This window comes from Geotrypetes seraphini, chromosome 1 (assembly GCF_902459505.1).
Source record: "Geotrypetes seraphini chromosome 1, aGeoSer1.1, whole genome shotgun sequence".
Classification (NCBI taxonomy): Eukaryota; Metazoa; Chordata; class Amphibia; order Gymnophiona; family Dermophiidae; genus Geotrypetes; species Geotrypetes seraphini.
In genome coordinates, this window is record NC_047084.1 from 467,454,256 (window position 1) to 467,475,078 (window position 20,823).

The 20,823-nt window shown below is 47.6% G+C and overlaps 1 protein-coding gene across 1 annotated transcript in view; it reads right to left on the bottom strand.

Moving 5' to 3' along the window:
* The window catches only part of ELK1 (ETS transcription factor ELK1), a 45,860-nt gene that overhangs the window by 16,226 nt on the left and 8,811 nt on the right, over positions 1-20,823 (bottom strand). Inside the window, exons 3-5 of the mRNA XM_033924218.1 lie at positions 17,531-17,941; positions 11,945-12,415; positions 1,998-2,099 (exon numbers count right to left, since the gene is read on the bottom strand). Coding sequence (XP_033780109.1) covers positions 1,998-2,099; positions 11,945-12,415; positions 17,531-17,941 — 984 coding nt within the window. The remainder of the gene's footprint in view (positions 1-1,997; positions 2,100-11,944; positions 12,416-17,530; positions 17,942-20,823) is intronic.

A 20,823-nucleotide genomic window follows, 5' to 3' on the forward strand; every position in this document is an offset into this window, starting at 1 on the left:
TAGTTTAAACCGGATCCACCCAAGGGTATTAAAGGAAATAGCGGAAATACTCCAGAAGATTTGCAACCTGTCCTTGAAAACGGGGGTGATCCCGGAGGATTGGAAAATAGCAAATGTCACACCTATCTTCAAAAAGGGATCGAGAGGTGATCCAGGAAACTACAGACTGGTGAGTTTGACTTCAGTGCCAGGCAAGATGGTAAAAGACAGTATCTGTGAGCATATTGAAAGGAATAGGCTGATGAAAACGAGCCAACATGGCTTCTACAAAGGAAGATCATGCCAAACGAACTTACTACACTTCTTTGAAGGGATAAACAGCCAGATGGACAAAGGGGACCCCATAGACATCATATATCTCGACTTCCAAAAAGCCTTTGACAAGGTATCTCATGAGTGGCTACTTGGGAAACTGTGGAACCACGGGGTGGAAGGGGACATACATAGATGAGTTAAACACTGGTTGGCAGACAGAAAGCAAAGGGTTGGAGTGAAGGGCCACTACTCGGGCTGGAGAAGGGTAATGAGCGGTGTCCCACAGGGGTCTGTACTCAGACCGCTGCTGTTCAACGTATTTATAAATGACCTGGAAGCAGGGACAAAGTGTGAAGTTATAAAGTTTGCAGATGACACCAAACTCAGTAGCAGGGTTAAAACTATAGGGGAATGTGAAGAACTGCAAAGAGACCTGACAACATAAATGGCAGATGAACTTCAATATAGAGAAATGCAAGGTCATGCATATAGGGAAAAAGAACCCAATGTTCAGCTACAAAATGGGGGGGTTGGTACTGGGGAAAAGTAACCTTGAAAAGGACTTGGGAGTGTTGGTGGATACAACAATGAAACCAAAGGAACAATGCACAGCGGCCTCAAAGAAAGCAAACAGAATGTTGGGTACTATCAAGAAGGGTATTACAACAAGAACGAAGGCAGTCATCCTGCCGCTGTATCGGGCGATGGTGCGCCCACACCTGGAGTACTGTGTCCAATATTGGTCACCGTACCTTAAGAAAGATATGGCAATACTTGAGAGGGTCCAGAGGAGAGCTACACGAATGATCAAGGGTATGGAAAACCTTTCATACGCTGAAAGGTTGGAGAAACTGGGGCTCTTCTCCCTGGAAAAGCGGACACTCAGAGGAGACATGATAGAGACTTACAAGATTATGAAAGGCATAGAGAGGGGGAGAGGGACAGGTTCTTCAGTGTACTGGGAACTACAAAAACAAGAGGGCACTCAGAGAAATTGAAAGGGAACAGGTTTAGAACCAATGCTAGAAAGTTCTTCTTCACTCAGAGGGTGGTGGATACCTGGAATGCGCTTCCGGAAGATGTAATAGGACAGACTACATTAAGGGGTTTCAAAGAGAGACTAGATAAATTCCTGAAGGATAAGGGGATTGAAGGCTACAGATAAGGGAGGATACAGGAGCAAAAAGGGTATAGATAAAAGGGAAAAAGGGTTTTTTTAGGATATAAAAAAGTAGGGATCAACAGGTTAGACAACAAGACAACTCTACAGGTCATGGACCTGATGGGCCTCCGCGGGAGCGGACCGCTGGGCTCGATGGACCCTTGGTTTGACCCGGTGGAGGCAAATTCTTATGATCTTATGTTCAGTGCTGGCCAAAGATAGACCTGCTATTTGCACAGCCCGATTTGGCTCAGTGCTCAATATTGGAAGCTATCATGTGATATGGTCAGCTAAATTTTAGCCACTAACCGTGAACATTCAGCGGAGATAGCCAGACCAAGAGCCATTCCTGTATCTGCAACAATTACATTTCAAGGAAAATTAACTTTTCTAATGTGATTTATTGGAGCTATACTATTACTGCTTAGCAGAGCAGTATAAATTCATTATAATACCACCTAGAAAACTCAGTTGAAATAACAATCCTATTTTCACAGCATCTAAAGAGACTGTCTTCCAGCTCAGGCTGTAAACCTGTAACCCTGGGGAGATAAGAGCTGGACATTTGGAAGAGACATACCTGGAAGGAAAGTTTGGCTGGACTGCGGGGGGCAATGGGGCTTAAGGTACTCCAGAAATGGATGGCAGGGGGCAGGGAATTTGGGGTCAGCAGCACAGGGGTCTGAAAAAGAAACAAAATGTTCTAGTTAATACACCATTCTAGGGGACAGAAAAAATTAACATGTCCACTAAGCACAGAGACGAGGGCTGTTGCATAGGCTGACTGTAGATTATTGGGTCAATATTCAAAGTGATTTAAATGGCCAGAAATGGCTTATGGCTATTTAAATTGCTTGTCTGGGGCTAACTGGGTATATTTAGCAGCACTTAACCAAACAGTGCTGCTGAAAATGGCTGGTTCGTGCCTAATTCGGAACTGGCTATTTTGTGGGCATTTTTGGGGTGGAGGGGGCACTTTGCCAGTTAAGTGCTTAAGCAGCCAGGATAGCTGCATAAATAGGACAACATAAAACACAGTCCTATCTTTATGTGGTTCATCATTGCCGCTTATTGCTGAAAATCATACTAAATCAGCTATATTTTCACCACCTGCATATATACCCAGAAATTCAATGCCAGAGCCCAGACATAACCCGGAATTGAATTTCCAGGGATAACGCCAATAGCAGTCAGCAAAACAACAAGTGCTGCCTGCTGAATATCTGCCCCTATTCATTTCACAGTTCAAATCTGCTAACAGGGTGTTATAATTTACTGATTCTGAGAGAGAAGTTACTAGCTGTGAATTCTGTGGAAACTTTTCAACCTGTGGACTTTGCACCGGTTCTAAAAGAGAAAATACATGTGCACTTTCACTTGGACAAGTGCCAAAGGAGAAAGTACCAGTGGCAGTGCCAGATCTCAATTTTTGGGTGGGCCTACCACAAAAATGTGTGGTCACAAAGGGCTACATCAGGGGGTGGGCAACTCTGGTCCTCGATGGCCGGAATCCAGTCAGGTTTTCAGGATTTCCCCGATGAATATGCATGAGATCTATTTGCATGCACTGTTTTCAATGCATATTCATTGGGGAAATCCTGAAAACCCGACTGGATTCCGGCCCTCGAGGACCAGAGTTGCCCACCCCTGGACAAGATGCACAAAACGCAGTCATTAAGGCCGTGCAAGTCGCTGTTGGCCAATTCTTTGGCTGACTGTGTAACAGCAAATGATATTTCAACAACTTTCCATGCAAATGATTTGCACGGAGGCTTTCCAGAATCGCGACTGACACATGCGCAGAACTGGTTTGGGAAAGCCCGAACAGCTGAATGGCAGGGAAAGCCCCAAAGCAGCCTCCTGTCACTCAGCTGTTGAGGCTTTTTTCTTTTTTTAATGGAACTAATGTTTTGGGTGTGTTACACATGCACAATATCTGCCCCCATAAAAAAAAAAAAGTCCTCCGCCCTGATAACAGTCCCTCCCTCCCACTGACACTGCGACTGGAAGGGATGCCCACTCCCTCCTGCCACTAGATGCCTCCCCCCCATACCTTGTAATTTGATGACAGCAGGAGGGATGCCCAGTTCACTTCAAAATGACGGGCCTTCCCCTTTCCGGTGCATCCTAGGATGCATGGGGAAGGGCCTAAGGTCCTGATTGGCTCAGACTCCTAAGGCCTCTGCCTTATTCCCCTTCCCATGAATACCAAGATGCACAGGAAAGGGGAAGGCCTGCCATTTTATAGTGGCGGGGCCTGCTGAGCAGGAGGGAATAGGCATCCCTCCTGCTGATTTTTTTTTTTTAAAGGGGAGCGGGGAATGGGAGGGGGCATCTCTCCTGCCAATTTTGGCTGGCACACAATTTTTCACGGTGGCAGGAGGAAGTGAGCATCCATCTTGTCTCTCTGGGTGTGTCAGTGTCACGGGGGCGGCTGTCATCATTGGGGGGGGCAGGGACCCATGGTTATTGTTGGGGGGGCAGCAGTAGCTCATCATGGGGGATGAGGTGTCAGCTCGGCTTGCAGGATTATTTTTGAGGAGGATAGATATTGTGCGTGTGTAACACACACATAGCATCTGTCCCATCTAAAAACCAAGATATGGAATGTTATAAATGGTAAAATTATGTCCTTACCTGTTAATTTTCTTTCCTTTGGAAGCAGCAGATGAATCCAGAGACAAGTGGGAATAGCTCACATCGACCAGCAGGTGGAGATAGAGAAACTGATTAACAGTTGGCCTTATAGCCTGGTATTCCTTCTGTCTATTCAGTTATGCTCCTTGCCTAAGCATCCAGAACAAGAGAATGAGCATCCAGAAAAAAAAAAAAACTTCTTTCCCGTAGCTACTGAACAATCTATAAATCTTAGAATACAACTACCAACCATAACTCAACCGAAAAGGTGCAACCTAACCCGGCGACAGGAATATTATTGAAGGGGTGGGGCTCTGGATTCATCTGCTGCTTCTAAAGGAAAGAAAATTAACAGGTAAGGACATAATTTTACCTTCCTTAGCAAAGCAGCAGATGAATCCAGAGACAAGTGGGATGTAGCAAAGCAATTCTCAATCTGGGTGGGAAGCAAACGCCGCCTCCGCAACCACCGAAGAATCCAAAAAATTCATATCGTATGTGCTCGCACATCCATGCAGAGACGTGGAGAGAAGGTACTCTCGGAAGACCAGTTAGCCGTGCGACAAATCTCCTCCAAGGGAAAAAAACCTCTGGGCTGAGCCCAAGAAGTAGTTAGCGTTCCAGCGGAATGGTCCTGAAGTTCAATCGCCACCCGCTCCTCCGCCAGCCTGCAAGCCTAAAGAATGTCCTCCTGGACCCACTGAGCGAAGTAGGCAACGGACGCCGCTATACGCCTGAGGCGTCCCTTGAAGAATTTCAAAAGGAAATATATCCCACAAACAGTTGTTAGAACCGAGGTCGCGTATCCAAAAAAAATAGTGAATAAAAGCACTGCTCCCAATATCCCCTCCCAGGAAGGAGGAAGGAAGGAAGGGAAAGCGAGCTTGACGTCAAAGAAAGGATGATACCCTCTTAGAAAGATATAGTGGTACCATCCGAACTGATACCCTATATTTTGGAAATCAGATATAGGAATCCCCGGTGAACAAGGACTGCAACATAGAAGATTGCAGAGCTGAAGCCATGGCCACAAGAACATCCTGTTCAACAGCACAGCCCTTTGGAATCCTAAAAGATAAGGATGAAATACAGCATTCGGTAAACTGCGAAGAAATACGTGAAGAATGTACTCCCAACCGGGCTTTCCATGAGGTGCCCAAACATACCGCACTCTGTTTAGGAACTGAACCACATAAAGCTGAGAAGGAAACGAAGAGTAACCTACTCCGTCCTTGTAACAAGCCACGAAAGGCTCTAGAAGCTGAAGGGTATTGAACGCTCAGCCCTTGGCAATACACTTGTGTCAAAAAAGGAACTCTGGAGTGGTCCAAACGATAAGAGGTACCCAAGAAAGGAAACTAAAAACCTCCAAAAGGAAGTAGAAACCACAGTAGAAGATGTCCGTAGCACCCAGATAAGCGCAGAAATAACGCGCTATGCCTAACCAGTACAAGGCAGCCAAGACCTCCAAAAAGCTAGGTCTGAATACTACAGTAGTACTAATATCCATGTTGAGTGGTCCCCAGGTGAGCAACGGCAGAGATACCCGGACATATCTGTATCCCAGCTGTCTAAATACTCAACAAATACGTCTAACAAGGATGGTGCCGCTAATCCAGAGAATCTACAAAACCGCGCCCAGCAGTCGAGCTCGAGATGGCCAAACCAAGCCATGATCAGGCAGAGGGTAATATTGAAAAAGAGATGGCAGAGGCGATAAAGGAGCCACGCATCAACCCCCTATAACTGCCTCTCCCTGGGTCCGCCGGATAAGCAAGGAAGCCTAGAAACGAGAGACGAGGCCATGCGAACTAGACCCAAGTGATCTCATGTTCGCAAACAGAGCAAGAACGCCAGAGCCCCAAAACTCAATATCCCGAATGGAGAAGATATTAGAAGTACTGACATGCCCACTCTCCAGAGTATACCTTACTCTGTACCAAACAAGAAATGGTCTATGCTCAGATATCATGGAGAGTCTATCTAAACTCTTATCCAGATGCATGAAAGGATTAGCCAACAGAATCTGAAGATGACAGTGCACCCAATGGAAGTCGAACAACGTCGCCTGCCAACTGAGTACAACACATACTGCCCAAGCTGTAGAGAAATACTCCCGTCCAAATACTGATCCAAAAGGACCCCCAGCGGCCTTCTTGAGGAAAGATCTGAGGCTCCAGCAAAGTAGCCTGACCCTGTTCAAGAGTAGAAGAAAGAACCATTACTGAGCTGCCTCCAAAGACCTGACCCCTATAGCTGCGGACGGAAGCCACCGAGTCTCCTCACCCCGACCGTCCGGGATGGGCGGTGGTCAAAAGCCAGTTCAGCAAAGACCCAGGCATGTCTTGAAAAGAGAATCGCGCCGAGCCACTAAAACAAACCTAGAGATGCATGGGGAGCCATCCAAATAATGGAGATATCGGAAACCACCAGCACAAAAAACGACTGCTGTAGCGAAAGAAGGGAAAAGCAAGCCGAAATCCCCAGTGTAGTCAGCACTAAGGATCATAGAAACTATACAGAATCCCTTGTTCATCGCCCTGGGAAGTGGAGAAGAATGCCAATCTGAAACTGAGATCTTACATCTAAGTTTCCGGCAGAAACACACGTGTCTCCAATATGCCCAGTTGCATGTATAAAGAACTGAGGAAAGGAAAACCACCCTTCTTGCTTCAGACAAATGTCAGGAAGTCATCCGAGACAACAGGCAGACTAGCAGAAATTGGATGAATCGCCTGGAAGCGCCCAAAACGGTACCATCGCCCACCTCCACTAAGCGTTCGTGAAGCTACAGCCAGACGAAATTGCAAGTGCCAAAACCAAAAGCGCTGCTCTAAGAGAGGCAGGCAAACTTAGTGCTGAATCGGAGTTTATAGAAAAAAAAGGAAATCGACTCCCAGGTAGGCAGCCGAAAAGTGGAACTCTGAGAACTACGTTAGCAGAATGGTATCTAGTCTGCCCCATGCCCCCGTCCTGGCCACCATGTAGGTATCGGATTCTCCAGAACTACTAGACCCGTCCCGAGGACGCGGAAAGCAATTAAAGAGAACCCCAAAACATGGGGACTCCATGAACGAACAGAAAACCTGAGGAGGAGGCAAAGGGACAAGTAACCTTAAGAAAAAACACACAGTCCCTGCCATTGAAGGATAGAGACTACTCCCCCATGAGAAAGCCCGCCAAGGCCCTGGAAGGGTTTAGGATTCGCACAGAATGCAGTGCAAAAAAGTCAGTAAATGGCAGGATGAGCAATGGAGGAACTTTAAGAAGAACGACATTCTCTTAGGGGAAACCCCAAATCAAGGTGCATACAGCAACCCATCAAACAGTTCGAAAACTGGGAGACTGAAGAAAATAAACTGTACACAGTCGCCTCCGACACCGGGGAGAAACGCATTCCACCTTACCGTGAGGAACCTACCCTGAAATGCCAACTCATAGAAGAGGAGAAAAGAGCTTATAGGAAATGTGAAGGCACATTCAACTAACTGAAGAAGAGAAGCTCAGAGAAAGAAACCAGCAACAGACCGACAAAGAGACTGTCTGGAATACATCTGAAACAAGCAGATGGGTAAGAAGGAAAATAGCCGAATCTCATGGAAGAATCAAAAGGACACCACTGCCCCCATTTCCAACAGGTGACCAGTCCAAAGACTATCAGGTCCCAAGAGAGTCAACCAACTCGTAATACCGACATACTTAAATGGTGATCTCATTGTGAGATCATCAAGGTGCACCTGCAAGGTAGAATGTCACAATTATAATATGTGCTGGGGGAGCTGGTTGGGAACTGAACCCATGATCTCTGGAAGAGGAGCACAGGGCTTTTACTTATTGAGTAATAGCAGCTTCCAATCCTCCAGCTCTGATCCTACCTAGCCTCTCAGAATAGGCTGTAAAAAACCGTGTTTTTATTATTATATGAGGCACCGCACCACCTGAAAGAAATATGGGCACTCTCTGGTCACCTACCGCCCCGTGCCACAGCCAACCCATGACGTTGCCCCCACTAAGCGTAGACGGCCAAACTTATGGCAGAACCACTGGTGCGAGGGCATAGGGACAAAACTGGACCACCCGAAGAACAACCAGCTGCCTCTCGGCAAGAGACATCCCTGGAACCTTCACAGCCATCAATGAACCCCGCAAACCGGAACAAAGCCGGTCATAACAGGGCCGACGTGTCTGACTAAACTGTCAGCTGCAGAACCAAACATATAGAACGTCGCGGCAAGCGCGTGGCCTGTTCGCGGTAAGACCAGCCGGCTCCCGAACAGGGCTGTAAAAAACAGACCTGAAGCACTCAGCTCAAACAGAAGTACACAGCCCACAAAGGAAAACTGAGGGACGCGAGAAAAAAACAGCCGCCTCACATGAACCCCTCGAGCAACGTGAGGCAGGCCGCTTAAGCGCGCAACTCTTTCGCCCCAACACAGGCCGGCCCCGAGAACCATGCTGATACAGCCTCGGAGCGCAAAGCTGGGGCAAATATAGAAGCCTGCAGTTTCGGCGTACCCTTGTGAAATACTCCCCGGGCAGGGAAAGTATGAAATGCGCCCGTGTCTCCACCGCAGCGGAGAACAAGCACGCGCCACTCGCGCTCCGGCAAGACTCGGTTCCGGTCCCGCCACTGCATAATGCCCCCAGAGCCGTTCTCAACTCCCCGAGGCCACCCCGGGAGCTGCACAAACCTGCCATTCCTCATGTGTCACGGCAACGCTAAGAAAAACACTCCCCAGGAACTAGCAATGCCACAGCACCAGAGTTAAGGAAAAAAACAGAAGTTTTACAAACACATGCGCGGGACGGAACTGGCTCCCGCATTCGCGTGGTAGGCCCCCGAAGCGACCCCCGAACAACTGAAACTGCACCGCACATGAAATCCGATTAAAATAAGAGCACGTAGCTATCACACACCACAAAACTAAACAGAATGTACACATACTCACAACTCATTGAACAAGGCCATTAGATGCCTGGAAACGCCGGCAGCTCCGCCCTAGCGGGGCAAAAAATGCAGCGCTGGAGTTGTGAAGTCCCCTTTTTTTGGGGGGGATGGGAAAGAAGAAAAAATACATCCATATAGGGACTCAAACTGACCCTCTATCAATGGAGGGAGGGTGAGGCAGGGACAAGGGAGGGCCCAAGTGTAACCTCTAAAGCCGGCACCCTTCAGCCGGACACCCCTGTCTCACTGAAGAGAACAATCTCAACAGGAGAAATAGAATTAATGGTAAGCTCACTGAAGAGAAAATCCCAACAGGAGCAATTGAAATTTCCAGCCAAAATCCAGGAGCTATTGGAATAGCGACTTTCCCCTGCTGGGAGATAGAGCAAACTGAATAGACAAAAGGAATACCAGGCTATAAGGCCAACTGTTAATCAGTTTCTCTATCTCCACCTGCTGGTCGATGTGAGCTATTCCCACTTGTCTCTGGATTCACATGCTGCTTTGCTAAGGAAATATTAATTTCAGGGCTGAACTACGGGTAGGACAGGTAAGCGACTGGCCTTGACCAATCACTTTTTTGTGCATTGGGAAGCCATGTTAGAGAATCAATCGCTCTGCTAGTTGACATGGCATGTCAATATTAATGACCTTATTTGCATGGCCAGATCAGACCAATCGTGCACAAAACCACATGGTGAGTCATTTTGTGCATCGGTTTGGCAAATCTGATCGTCGCTAAACCAGTCAAAATCGGTTTAGCAACGATCGTTAGACGATCACTGACTTTAGTGCATGTTAGCCAAAGTCCTTTCCACAGCCCTCCTCCCCTGTCCCACCCACCCCCCGGAATCCTCTATCACAACTCAAAAACAGTAAATACCTGAATTGGTGGGGATTTCCCAAGCCCCACTAGCTAAAAACCTCTTTAAAGGCACACAAACTCCTTGCAGCTGGGTTGCTTTAGAGAGCCACCTGACGCAAGCTCAGTTTTCACATATCAGGTACCAGCAATAAGCAGGCCACTAAAACTTCCGTTGACTGATAAGCTGAGCTAAAAGGAGTTCAAGGTATCCTTGAGGAGGTCTTCTGCTGGACAGCAAGACGGGGCCTAAGCCCAAAAAGGGTAATCCTCGGCCCACCCACAGCTATACCACTGGAAAGTACCCACAAACGTTTACCTCCATTTTGTGCCGATAGTTTCTCCCAGCTGAACTAAAGCATTTACTTTTGATTAAAGGGTCAATATACTCTATGCTGGCAATTTTATAAAGGATTACTCACATATACCGTATATACTCGAATATAAACCAAGGTAACCTTTTTCCCCCCCAAAAAGGGGAAAAAAGTTTGACTCCAATATTAAACGAAATGTCAGTCTTACAAGGGTTACTGTGGGAGTGAGTGACCTAGTGGTTAGGGCTGCTGCCTTAGCACCCTGAGGTTGTGAGTTTAATCCCAGCCTGCCTGTTGTGACTCTGGGCAAATCACTTAATCCCTCCATTACCCCAGGTACCACCGTTACGTCTCTATCATATCTCCCCTCTCCCGCCTTTCCTCCAAAGTATACAGATTGAGATCTTTAAGTCTGTCTATCCCCATACGCCTTATGATGAAGACCACAAACCATTATAGTAGCCTTCCTCTTGACCGACTCCATCCTTTTTATATCTTTTTGAAGGTGCAGCCTCCTGAATTGTACACAATTTTCTAAATGAGGTCTCACCGAAGTCTTATACAGGGGTATCAATACCTCCTTTTTCCTACTGGCTTAAGGTAGGCAAAGGAAGAGGATCTGAGAGGGGGAAGACTTGACTATAAACTGAGACCTCCATTTTTGGGCCATTTATTTTGTCCAAAAATCTAGGTTTATATTAAAGTATATACAGTAATCCATGTTGTATGCACTTCAAAGACCTTTTATAAAATTACCCTGCACATAACTGTGACCCACATGAAAGTGTGATTGAGGGCACAGATTGGGTAGAATCTGGGCAAAGTCACAAAGCACACGCATAGGCTATAAAGTACACACCTCCGTGCATACTTCAGCCATGCACAATTACACCAGTTTCTGAGCTGCTGTAAATGTATGCAGCTGCATTCTAGACACAATTTCAGCAAGTTTTGTGAGGCTATTTTACAGATACACAGGTGCCTATGCATCTTTAGGACACTGCCTCTGAGTAGGTATCAGGGGCGTAGCCAGACCTGCCTGTTTGGGTGGTCCCAGATTTAACTTGGGTGGACCCTGCCCATCCCCACCTCATACATTATATCATTTTTTTAAACTTTCCCTTCCCTTCCAAACCCACATCCATAATCTCCCTCTCTCTTCCTTTTCATCCCCTCTGCCCCTACTCACTTCATCGGTCTCCTCTTCTCCACTCCAACCAAGGCAGCATCTCCTCTTCTGGGATGCAGTAGAGGGAAGCCTGCAGAGCCAGGGCGGGTTGCCTATAAGAGCCGCCAGTGATGATTGTGAGGGAGACTGGGGGGAGGGAGATGTTTTAGAGAAAGATGGGCAGATGCCAGACCACAGCCCCATCCCTCCCCCCCCCCAGAGGAGGAGATGCCACCTTGGGGCAGAGGAGAGAAATGAGGCACCACCATTGAGGTGTCTCAGGGGCCTCATGGGACATTAGACTGGGCGGGCCTGAGGGGTGGCAGTGGGCCTGTGCCCACCCAGGTCAGCCTGTGGCTATGCCACAAGTAAATACCTACTTGGCCTCTTGACTAAGCATCCTGGAAGGAGATGTAGTCCCATTTTGGGAGAAAAAGTCAGAATTACATCTCCATGCAAGGAATGGGAAAAATAAGGTTGACTTGAGTAAGATGGCAACCTGAGGACAGATTCTGAGAAAGCAATTGCTTTATGTTCTGTATTGAAGGTAATATGAATAATTTACACTGCTACAGGTCTCTCCATGACTCATACTCACCAGCGCATGAGATGTGATAACAGTGGGGGTCAGGGCGCTGCCTCCACTCCCTGGTGCCAGCAGTGAGCTGACTGTTGCGCTGATCTTGTCCTGACTCACACCAGGGCTCAGGAGATTGGGCGAAGATGGAAGTTCCAAGTCCTTGGGCTTGCGTCCCTTTTGGGGTGGTGCCTCCGTGGGGACGAGGCGTTCCTGTTTCACCACTTCCACGCCTTGCTGAAGTATTGGCTTCACTTTTTGAGTGTCTATGGGGACCATCTCCAGGTCTTCCTCCTTCTTCATCACTGACATCACTTCCTGGTTCAGCTCTTCCTCCTTTTCCTCTTCTGAGCTCTGAATTCTGACCTCAGGCAATGAGGCTAGGAATGCTTGCTGAGTGTGAAGCCCCTCATCCCCATCCATGCTGCTGGTTAGTGATTCCTCCTCTGTGTACTCAATTTTAACCTCCGGTGGGGGTGGAGCTACAATAATCTTAAAATATAAAATGAGTAGAAAGTTTTTATGAAAACCAGAATCAAACAGCAGATCCCTCAAAATATACATGGTTCTGATTCTTTTCTCAACTTTTGTAGTACTAAATTTATTTTTTCAGAGATGCTGAGATACCCAGTTCCAGGCTGGAAATTTTCAGACAGTCCTGAATTTCTGACCACTCCATCCTGATGTATAGCACTAATTTCAATGGACAGGATCAGGTACTACAAATGCCAAACTGCTTGAGGAATCTAAGTTCAAAATCAGGACTGGCCAACCCATGGTGTATAGCGAGAGTAGGAGGCACCCAGGACGGTGGTACCTCGCGCCCTCTTCTTTGCCCCCTGCTGCACAGCTTCCCTCTCCACCGTACCTCTTTAACTTTGCCGGCGTGAACAGCATCTCCAACCTGCTGTCTGTGCCGACTTCAGCTCTCCTTCTGATGTCACTTCCTGGTCCCGTAACCAGGAAGTGACCTAAGAGGGAGAGCCTAGGCTGGTGTGAGCAGCAGGTTGGAGATGCTGCTCGCACCAATGAAGAGTTAAGAGGTACGAGGGGGAAGGGAAGGAACATGCGCAGCAGGGGAGGGGCAGGGAAGGACAGGGGGCAGAGAGGTGCCAGTGCCCCTGCCCCTCCTTCCTATACCACTGTGGTCAACAAGTCTCCAACCTGGAACTGGGTAACTTGGCATCTCTGTTTCTCTAACAGACCACTGCACTCAATCCTTTGCATGCCACCAACTTCCTCTGTCCTGCAGCAACACCAGAAGGATGGTAGCTCCAGCAGTGAATCTGTTTGGCTGGTGGGATTTCGGCATACCCATTAGCCCCCCCCCCAAAAAAAAAAAAAAAAATAAATAAATAAAACAAACAAACAAAACCCAGATGGCTGGCTACGTCCCTACTTGTTTGTTTCTGATTTTGTTGTCAGTTCTTTTCATATATAATATTTTTACTAAAATTCAGCATTAAACAGAACAGTTCCGCACGCTCAGGCAACAATTTTTCTAATTATTAGAATTTCAGCACTTAACAAAGCAGAATTGTTTGGTTTAATTTTTTTAAAGAACCACCACCACCATTCCCAAGATGAAAACCACTAGTCAAAAGAAAATAGGGAATTTTGACTCTTACAGTTCCCCACTACCCAAAAAATTTAACATTAATCCAACCCCCTTCCTTCCCTTCCCAACTTCCAACCATTCCTACCCACACCCCCTTCCTTCCTTCTAGGATGACTGCTGTCGGCTTATTTTATTGAGTTTAAAAAATGTGAACACAGCCATCAGAGACAAAGTTTACAGAACCACAGAGCAATGCATCTGTATCAAAGTTAAAGTTTCGCAACATTTCTAAGATAAAATATAAAGAGTATGATAGGAAAAACCCAGCCATTGTGCAAACAATGTACGAAAAAGACTGTCTCAATGAAAAAGATTTTGAACATTGGAAAGATATGACAGTTTCCTGGTTAGGACGCTTTAAGGTTATTAAAATATTTGTGTTACCATAATTGATATTTTTATTTATGTAACTCCCTATTTAAAAAAAAAAAAATCCTTCTCAGTTCTTTAGAGAAATAAAGAAGCTGTTCGCTACGAGGGCCTGCTGAAAAGTTCTCAGCCCAACTAACAAAGTTGGAGCAGTTTCCATCAAGGGCTGTATAATTATACCAGCAATTTTCCACTATTTTTTGTTCTGTATTTTTCTAATGGAACATGTGTATAACCTTCGATGGAGATTGCCCCAACTTTGTTGGTTGGGCTGAGAACTTCTCAGCTGCCCCTTGTAAGTTTGAAAAGAGCTAGAATCCATTTTACAGTTATGTTAGCTCCCAGATTTTTAGGAGGAGGGAGTATCTGTTAAAATATCTTATTGGAGTGCATCATTACATACTCTACATCAGTGTTTTTCAACCTTTTTACACCCGTGGACTGGCAGAAATAAAATAATTATTTTGTGGACTGGCAAACTACTAAGACCGAAATTTAAAAAACACATTTCCGCCCCGTCTCCGCAAGCTCGGTCCCTGCAAACCATCTGATCCCAACCGCACAAGCGTCAGTTATGATTTTATATTGAACGTATTTTATTAAAGTATAAAAAGAAACAATATTCTGTACAATTGTCATTTTATAAATATAAATATTCAGAGCAAGGACCAACAAAACCCCTGTCTCCCCTCCCCTTCATATATATCCCCTCTACTATCAAGAAAACCGAACAAGCCAAATTATTACAGAATGCTACACAGAAATATCATGCTAACAGAATACTGCAGTCACACAGTTATGTCTCTAGCAGGATATATATTTCAAATCTGATATATTGTAATGACAAAATAGAAATAAAATTATTTTTTTCTACCTTTTGTGGTCTCTGCTTTCATCTTCTTTTCACTCTTTTCCTTCCAGCGTCTGCCCGTTCCATCCACTGTCTGCCCTCTCCCCCTTCCATATGTATCTGACTTCTTTCTATGCCCCTCTCCCCTTTCCATCCAGCCTATGCCTCCTCTCTCCTTTTTACATCATTCATTCCAGCTTCACTGCTTTCTTCATTTTTATCTCTCCTACACCAGATCTAGCATCTTTATCCCTCTCTCATTTCTCTGCTGACCCCCTTTCCAGCATCAATCTCTCTCTACTTTCTCATTCCTGTCTCTCCCCTTTCCCTCATCTGATCTCTTCATTCCACCCTGACCCCTTTCCCTCCTCTAATCTCCCTGCCAGCTGTTTCCTTCCTTTTTTCCTTCTCCCTTCCCTCTTCCCCTCCCAGCAGCATCTCTCCTTCTACCTCCCTCCAGGTGCAGTAGCAGCTCTCCCTTTATCCAGCAGCTTCCCAGCCTCCAACAGTGGCTTCCTCTCCTTCCAGCAGCTCTCAGTACTTGCCTGCAGCAGTGATTTCCTTAGGCAGCCCTGGGTCTGTTGCTGCCTCTGAGGAAAGGGGAAGTTGCCGAAGTGAATCACTGCCCTGGTAAGTACAGAGCTGCTAGGAGAGGAGACAGCCACTGTTGAAGGCTCCCCATGATCTTACTCCTGCTGTGCCCTGCACATTCGCGACCCCCCAAGCCGGCAAAAACAGCTTTGCACCGCAGGCCCTGCCGCCCAAGACGAGCCGGAGGCCCCTACCCGTCGCATCCTGCACGTGGGCAGACTCAGCACAGACACTGCTGATGGGCCCAATCCACTCGCTGACCCCCCTCCACGCACGCTGACCATCTCCCTTCTACTTGCACCTTCCCCATGGCCCAGGTACCTAAAGCCCCTCCTATGAAAGGGACCTTAGGCCCATGAGCCAATTAGGGCCTTAGACACTCCCCAATGCATCCCTGGACCTGCCATCTGAAGAGGTGGGCCTGCCAGCCAGAGGGATTAAGCCTTCATCCAGATGGCTTTGCTTATAAAGGTAAGGGGGAAGGGGGTTCTGGGGGAAGGGGGTGCTGGCAGGAGGGAGTGGGCATCCCTCCTGCTGGAGATGTTGGGGGGCGGTGCCGGCAGGAAGGAGTGGGCATCCCTCTTGCCGCAGACAATGTGGGGGGGTTCAAGGGTGGCATCAGGAGGGAGTGGGCATCACTCCTGCCGGTTGACGTAGAGTGGGATTCAGGGGTTCCCTGTGGCTGCCACTCAGCTGATTGCAGCAGGAAGATTCCCTTGCTGTGATCAGCTCAGCGGCAATGCGATTCTCTAAACGGTGCCTGTGACATGGACGCTGGTTAGAGAATCAGGGTGGTTAGGTGAGGTTAGGCGTGTGTCCATTAGGACAGACATGATTCTCAAAAGCTGCTCAGGCATCTGCTAAGACCAGGCATCTTATACAGAATCAGGCCCTTGGAGTTAGACCTGTTTTAGAAGTGTATAAGGACCAAAAAGGTACCCAAACTGACCAGATGACCACTGGATGCATGACCCGTCCCCACACACTTCCCCTATGGTCACTGACCCCCTCCCAACCCCCAAAGATGTGAAATAAACAGTACATACCAGCCTCTATGACAGCTGCAGATATTATGGGAAATCCAAGTAGATGCAGCAAGCAGGTGTCTGGAGCAGACTATTGGACGGTGTAGTGAACCATAGAGAGGGGGAATCCAGGCCCATATTCCACGCTACCCACTACATTTATGGTCGAAAGTGCAAGTCTACCAAAACTCACCCAAACCTACTGTACTGCCATATAAGTGACACCTGCAGCCATAAGGGCTACTATGGTGATAGAGAGATGAGTATGGTAGGTTTTGGAGAGCTCACCATACACTATAAGGAGGTTATGGTGAAATATGTACTTGGCACCCTTTATGTGAAGTTCACCGCAGTGCCCCCCAAGGTGCCCCACTGCTCTATTGGTAAGACTGTGTAGCCAGTCCATTAGAATTCTGACCTCTCCCATGTTCAAATGAGCTTGTTTTGGACATTTTGATTTTTGAAATTGGCCAAAAAAGACAAATGTCCTAAGGGACAAAACATCTAGACCAGGGGCCCCCAAAGTCCCTCCTTGAGGGCTGAATCCAATCGGGTTTTCAGGATTTCCCCAATGAATATGCAATGAAAGCAGTGCATGCACATAGATCTCATGCATATTCATTGGGGAAATCTTGAAATCCCGACTGGATTCAGCCCTCAAGGAGGGACTTTGGGGACCCCTGATCTTGACGAACCATTTAAAAGGAAAAAAAAAAAAAATAGACTTCATGCGATTTTGAAAATGGTCATACTGTATTCCTAACCTGACTTTTGAATGTCCTTGTAGAGACATCCAAAAACAGACTTAGATGCCCTATTGAAAATGTCCTCCATGTCTCCATCTCTGCTTAAAACATATTGGAGTTTAGGCTTCAATAACCAGGTTATAGGGAATGGATTAAGAAAGAACCAGTACTGGCTGAGCCTGTCCCTGATGACCTGAAATCATCAGGTGTTCCCCATTTTCATCTACGAGGCCTAGAGAACTAATATACAAGGCTTATGTTAGTGCAGTAAAGGTGTCACACCTTGAAAAAGATCCCATTTTCTCCAGAGCCAACATGGCTACCAGATTTTTGAAAAACACACTTCAGAACTAGATATGAAATTTAGTTTTGTTTAGAAAGGAGGAAGAAGGTGGAGGACAGTTTTACCTGGAGTGGGAGCTCCTCTTCTGGACTCTGGAGGCCAATTTCCAGGGGCAAGACCTCCACACTTTGCCCTGTTACCTCCACTGTTGGGGGCTCTGCCTCCAACTGAACTCTAACCTGAGGCAATGTGGTTTCAGGCCTGGTGGTCTTGGCTGGGGGTGGAGCTTGTAGCGACTGAATGGTGAAGGTAGAGTAGAGGCCAGAACGCATGTACTCATTGCGGTTGCTCTTAGGGCTGTTCCGAAGGGCTTTAGGAGGTCCCGGAGCCATCTCTCCAGGCTTGGGGCCCTGAGCAGAGTCCGCTGAGACCTCAGGGCGCCTGGCCTCCTCCTTCAGCGTCTCCATGGCAACAGGATCTGGGTAGGAGACAAACTTGTAAACAAACTTCTGGCCGCTAACTTTTTTGATGATGTTCTGCAAGACAGATTGAACAGGTTGGTTAGTACAGAGAAACATTGCTGTCTTAAATAGCCTCACAGCTCACTCTCCCATACTTGTTCTCAAATGGTGCAAGCCGCCTGCTTTATTCCAACAGTAATAGTCTCGCCCTTCTCCTTCTGTAACAGTACAGCTTGCTTCCTATGTCCCATCTGTAATGGTACGGTCCGAGTGCTCTTCCTGTTCTCTAACAAATAAGTTCATTTTATTAATTGCCTCTATCATGTATAATCCCTAATGATACAGCGCAACGATGCATTACACCTAAGTCCTGTTTCCTGCATGTAATGGTACAGCCTGCCTCCCAAATGCTGTGTGTAATGGTAGTACCTGACACTTCTAGCTATAATAGTAGAAGCTGACTCCTTTAATCTATCAGTAGTGATATAGTCCAAGGGCCTGATGCTCAAAAAGTGCCGAGGGTCCAACCACTGAGCTGACCAACCACCGATATTCAGCAACACTTAAGCAGGTAATGCCACTGAATGCTGCCGGTGACCACCTTGGCACTCACTATCTGGTTAATAGTGAGGCGGTCTGAGGCAGAGTTGGAATGCAGCTGGTGGCAAACTGGGCAGTGGTGATATTCAGCCTGCTACTCAGTTAGCTAATCAAGTAAAGTTAGGAAAACAAAAGTCTGTCCTAACTTTACTCATTTTACAAACTGGATAGGACACTTGCGTTTCAGGCAGGCAAATTGCAAACTGGGCTAGGTGAAATTATTTCTCAAGCCTTACCTTATTGTTCTTTCAGGAAATTAGCTAAGACCTATTAACCTTATAAGACTTGAATTAGCCTTATAAGGCTACTATCCTCCCCTTCATTCATGGTTTTGCCTTTAAATGTAACTTTTCTATCAAAATTGTAGTTCATCCCCCTTCAATAATGCCTATGGGGCTCATAATAAAAAAAAAAGTCTAAAATGTGGCCTAAATGGGTACTTGGACGATCACAGAGCCTGATCGTCCAAGTACCCATAATCAAAGCTGGTTTTAGACGTATCTAAAACCAGCTTAGGCCTTTCCCCTGCCTCTAAACGCACAAAGAGAAAAGAGGTGTTTTTAGAGGAGGGGAAAGGGCGGGCGGTGGGCCGACCTACACCTAGGCGTACAACACGTATAACCAAAGATTTTGACAGGTTGCCTAGTCGGCACTTATACGTTTTGACTTAGACCAAGTCAAAACAGGTATAAGTGCCGAAAAAGGGGCCGCTGAGCTGATGGCGGCTGGCACGATCAGTTCAGCGGCACGGCAACCTACCCACCCCTCCACCGCAACAGGAGTGATGCCTCATCTCCCCTACCGTGATGCAATCATCCCTCTACCCGAACTGCCGCGACTCGCGGCAGGAGAGATGCCCAATCTCTCCTGCCACGGGTTGTGGCAGTTCGGGTAGAGGAGTGATCGCATCATGGCAGGGGAGATAGCCAATCTCTCCTGCCACGATATATCACCACCCCCCCACACACACACACACATACTATCGGGGCAGGAGACAGCCCAAGCCCTTCTGCCCAGCGGCACCCCCGAACCCCGCGACACGATCAGGGTAGGAGGGAGCCCAAGCCCTCCTGCCCTGGCGAACCACGACCCCCCCCCCCAGTGACATCGGGGCAAGAGGGAGTCCAAGCCCTCTTGCCCCGTGATCCCCAACCCCCCCCCCTCCACCGAGTCCGATGGGGCCAAGAGGGAGCCCAAGCCCTCCTGGCCCAGCGATCTCCAACCCCCCTCCCCCCACACACGATCCGGCCAGGCGGGAGCCCAAGCCCTCCTGGCCCGGCGACACCCTCTAACCCCCACCCACCACTAAAATATGGGCAGGAGGGATCCCAGGCCCTCCTGCCCTCAACGCAAACCCCCCCATGACTGCCCCTCCGAATCCCCAATCGCCCCCCCCCCCGCCGATCCACGATCCTCCCCGCAGACTCCTCATCCCCCTTCCCCATACCTTACAAATTGTTGGTAGGACGGACGGGTGCCAAGCCCGTCTGTTCGACAGGTCAGCCATCTCAGGAATGGCTGGCCTTAGGGCCTGATTGGCCCAGGCTGCTCAAACCCCGCCCACAGTTGTGGCTTGAGGCTCCTGGGCCAATCAGAATTGGCCCTGTCTTAGGCCCCTCCTGTGGGCGAGGCCTTAGGCACATGGGCCGGTTGGGAATAATCAGGCCCTATGCTTATAAATTTTGGCCTGCCATTCATCTACCTAGATTTATGAGCCTTATTTATATGAATCTAGTGCCAGGAACTCTGTAAGTCTCTCTTATATGTACCCTTATCCTCTACTGCCAATTCCAGATTATGTCCCTTCTCGCCTGCTGCACCATACACCCGAGTCAGTACGTCAAGCTCCGTCTCTGGCAGTATTAAAATCTAAGCTAAAAGCCTACTTTTTTGAGGTTGCTTTTAACTCCTAACTCCCACTTGTTTGCAAAGCAGTCATACCTGTTTTCATTCTCTGAGAAACTCCCTAACCCTCTACTTGTCCTGTCTGTCTATCTGATTAGATTGTAAACTCTACTGAGCAGGGGCTGTCTCTTGAATGTTTAATGTACAGCACTGCATATGTCTAGCAGTGGTATTAAGAATCTACTATAATAAAATGCTAAGCGCGCATGCACACTCTTACCTTTGTGATCCCTGATCCATAGGTCTGTGGCCAGCAGGAGTGCACATGCGCGCATACAACGGTCCCTCTCTCGCAGACCCCAAGGTGATGTGTGGTCTTGCCGGCTCTCTTACACTTCACGGCCGGCCAAAGTTTATTTTTAAGTTAAAAGCCGCCGCCGCGGCTCCTCTCACAAGCCGCACCTGCGTCGGAGGCTTCCGATGCAGGCGGCGATCGTGAGAGCCACGGCGGC